The following is a 3583-nucleotide window of genomic DNA, read 5'->3' on the forward strand; positions in this document are numbered from 1 at the left end:
GCTCTGCCAGGAGCCCTGCCAGGGAGGGGCCCTGCCTGTCCCCGGCCACGCGCTTAGTGGCATCCTCCTCTTCTTGAGTCGCTCACCCCACGGGACGGGCTGGGACCAGGCAGGGACAGCGCAGGCCCACAGCTCAGGGATTCTGGGGCCACAGAGGCGCGCTCTCCAGGGGGGCTGGGAGGGTCGGGGTGCAGCGGGGGAGAGCTGACCGGAGCTGAGTCACCGGGCTTTTGGGGTCGGTGGCCAACTCCCTCCCGTGCCGTTTCAGGCCAGAGGTCCAGGAGCTGGATGGCACCGCGCCGTGCCCAGGCCTGGCCAGCGGGAAGCCGGAGGACGGCGAGGAGGAGGAGGAGGAGGAGCTGGAGGAGGAGGACGATGACAGCCTCGCGGGGAAGTCCCAGGACGACAACGTGTCCCCCGCGCCCGAGCCCCAGGGCGCTTACGAGGACGAGGAGGACGAGGAGCCCCCCGCCTCCCTGGCCGTGGGCTTCGACCACACCCGAAGGTGGGTGCCGGCCTCCGGGCCATGGCCGGGCAGCTGAGAGAGCCGGGGCCCAGCCAGGGAGGACCCTGAGCACCACGAGGGCGACTCACTCCCAAACCTGCAGAGAGCCTCCCCCTCCCTGCTGGCCCCTCCTCCCTGCAGTGTCTCTACCATGGGGGCTTCTGCACGTAGGCCAGGGAGAGCCCCGGCCTGGGGAGGGGCCAGGCCCAGCCACGCACACACACACCACATGCAAACATGCACACACACATGCAAACATATGCAGACGTGCACACGCAGACACATGCATAGACCTGTGCACGTGCGCATGCACTCGCACATGTGTGTACCCACAAACACGCACATGTGCACACACAAGGTGCATATGTATGCAAACATGCATATGTGCAAACACGTGTGTGGGCATATGCGTGCATGTACATACACTCATGTGTGTGCATGCACATCCAGAGGCCTGGGAGCAGAGTGGAGGGGAAGGCACGGAGCGAGCTGGTCCAGCCGCAGAGCCACATAGTATCTGTCACCTGGGGGTGCCGTCCAGCGTCCCACGGGCGCTGTGGTGCCGAGACTGAGCCCCGTAGTTTTGGAAGTTGTGCCAACCAGAGCCCCTTCCCCTGCATCCCGAGTGCTGGCCACGCCCCTGGCAACGGGCAGTGCCAGCTTCCAAGAGCCCCTGAGGAGTCGCTCCACAGACAGCCACCCCCCGGGTCCTGGGACTGGGGTCCTGAGCCCCCCAACTGCCCAGACTCTTGGGAACCAAGGCCTCCCCTCTGTCCTTGTCCCTGGAAGTCTGGATGCCCCGCCTGCTACTTGCAACACGTGTGCGTGTACTCACCCGCTCCGTGGTCCTCTGTCCGTGCTTTCCTGCATCCGTGTGGCTTCCGTCCTGGTGTCCGTGTGTCTGTGTGTCTGTCTTGTGCATGTGGCTCGTGGAGACCCGTGGCGTCACGTGTCTGTCATGTGCATGCGGCGTCAGGGCCGAGGCCGCGGCTCACAGGCCTCTCCGGTTGGTGCAGGTGTGCTGAGCAGCCGCCGGCGGGCGGTCTCTTAGCTTTGGAGCCGATGCCGACTTTTGGGAAGGGGCTGGACCTGCGCAGAGCAGCCGAGGAAGCGTTTGAAGTTAAAGATGTGCTTAATTCCACCCTAGACTCTGAGGCTTTAAAACAGACCCTGTACAGGCAGGCTAAGAACCAGGTAGGTACCCGCAGAGCCCTCCCACCTCCCAGGCAAGGCAGGGGCAGCCTTACCTCTCTCTCGCATGGCCACCCCGGGCCTGCCTGAGGGCCCAGGACCCCCTGGCCCGCCCGTACCCATGGCATTGGCTAAAGAGACGCCCCAGCGACTGGCACGTCCCTGCAGCAGCAGCGGGGAGGGAGGGTTGAGAGCAGAAGGACGTGGACAGGTCACTCAGGGACTGGAGGTCACTGTCCTCTCGTCCCCAGAAGGCGGTACCGCAAGCAGGTTCCCGGGTGAGGCTGCCCTGCCCCCGCCCTCTGTGACCTGCCAGAGTGCCGGAGCCGGGTTTCCTCGTAGCCAGCTTCCCGCGGGGGCACGGGGCCGCGCTGGAGCCCCGATGGGGTCAGGGAGGACGCAGGCTTGGCCGGGGCCCGTTCCCGAGTGTAGCGGCCGCAGAACCCGCCTCCCGTCTGGAGTCCACAGGGTCTCCGTCAGCTCTGCAGCTCCCGAGTCTCAGCAAAACCGTCTGTGTGTCTGTCTGTGTCTTTTTACTAATTCTGTCCGGTGTTGACTCCCCACCAGCCCGCCCTGCGGGTGCCGTCACCTCGCACCCCGTGGCTCACGGCAGAAGGTGCCCTGGGACTGAGTACGTGCGTGTCCCCCCACACTGCCCGTCCCCACGGCGTCCCCTGGGCAGGGCCTGACTGCGGACGGGGTCTTAGCGATGACCCACCGGCACCCCCAGGGCCCCACAGTGCCTGCTTGCCCACGGGTTTGGTCACCAGGCGGAGAAAAGGGGTAGAGGAGGTGACTGCAGGGGGAACACCCCAAGAGGACAAGGGACCCCTCTGCCGGGGCCATGGCGTCCGAGCTCCCCTCTGCGGCCTCCCGTCTCCCTCATCCAGGCCTGGCTGGGGGGTCTGGCCTCCATGGGCCGGGCCCTGGCACCGACCCTCTCTCCTCCCGTGTGGGTCTGAGTGGGCCAACGGACGGGGTCTTAGCAATGACCACCGGCACCTCCGGGGCCCCACAGTGCCCGCTCGCCCATGGGTTTGCACGTCACCAGGCGGAGAAAAGGGGTGGAGGAGGTGACTGCAGGGGGAACACCCGAGAGGCCAAGGGACCCCTCTGCCGGGGCCATGGCGTCCGAGCTCCCCTCTGCGGCCTCCCATCTCCCTCATCCAGGCCTGGCTGGGGGAATCTGGCCTCCATGGGCCGGGCCCTGGCACTGGCCCTCTCTCCTCCCGTGTGGGTCTGAGTGGGCCAAGGCGGCGGGAGACGGGAGCGGGTGAGGACGGAGCCGGCTGGGGTCCCACGGCTCACCTGCCGCCTGTGTCCCGTGTCCTCCCCGCCAGGCGTACGCAATGATGCTGTCCGTCTCCGAGGACCCTCCTCTCCGCGCCTCCGCCCAGAGCCCCCTGGATGCGTGGCTGAGTATCACGGGACCCGCGCCCGAGGCTGGAGCCTTTAACCCCATCAACCACCTCTGACCGGCCCGGGGGGCTGGGGCTCGCGAGGTGACCTCGGGCCCACGGCTCCTCGGTGTCTGCCCCTGGTCTCACTCGCCTTTCCCAATGGAAACCCAGAAGCCGAAGTCCCTGAGGTCGTCGGGCCCGTGTCTCTGAGAACCGGTCTCCAGGGCACCATCAGGACGCTCGGGGCCGGAAGGAGAGGGGCAGACCCGGTGTGCCCGGCGGAGGAGAGGCCCACACGATTTTTATAGTGAAAATGACCAGAACAGCCCTTTTGGTAACCTTATTGACGACAGAGTCTATTTAAGCATGTGGTTTTAATAATAGACAGTATTTTTTAAAAAGAAATTGAAAAAGGACTTGCAAATTGTTTTGTAAAAGTAATTTTGCATCGCTTGGGAACCTGAGCTTATTGGCAAAGCCACGCCCT

General features: G+C 65.3%; 1 protein-coding gene across 1 annotated transcript in view; it reads left to right on the top strand.

Moving 5' to 3' along the window:
- The window catches only part of PRDM16 (PR domain containing 16), an 82425-nt gene extending 79212 nt beyond the window's left edge, over positions 1-3213 (top strand). Inside the window, exons 14-16 of the mRNA XM_005874318.2 lie at positions 269-505; positions 1522-1699; positions 3037-3213. Coding sequence (XP_005874380.2) covers positions 269-505; positions 1522-1699; positions 3037-3171 — 550 coding nt within the window. The 3' untranslated portion in view covers positions 3172-3213. The remainder of the gene's footprint in view (positions 1-268; positions 506-1521; positions 1700-3036) is intronic.
- The last annotated feature ends 370 nt before the right edge of the window (positions 3214-3583 follow it).

This window comes from Myotis brandtii, unplaced genomic scaffold (genome assembly GCF_000412655.1).
Source record: "Myotis brandtii unplaced genomic scaffold, ASM41265v1 scaffold434, whole genome shotgun sequence".
NCBI classification, from domain to species: Eukaryota; Metazoa; Chordata; class Mammalia; order Chiroptera; family Vespertilionidae; genus Myotis; species Myotis brandtii.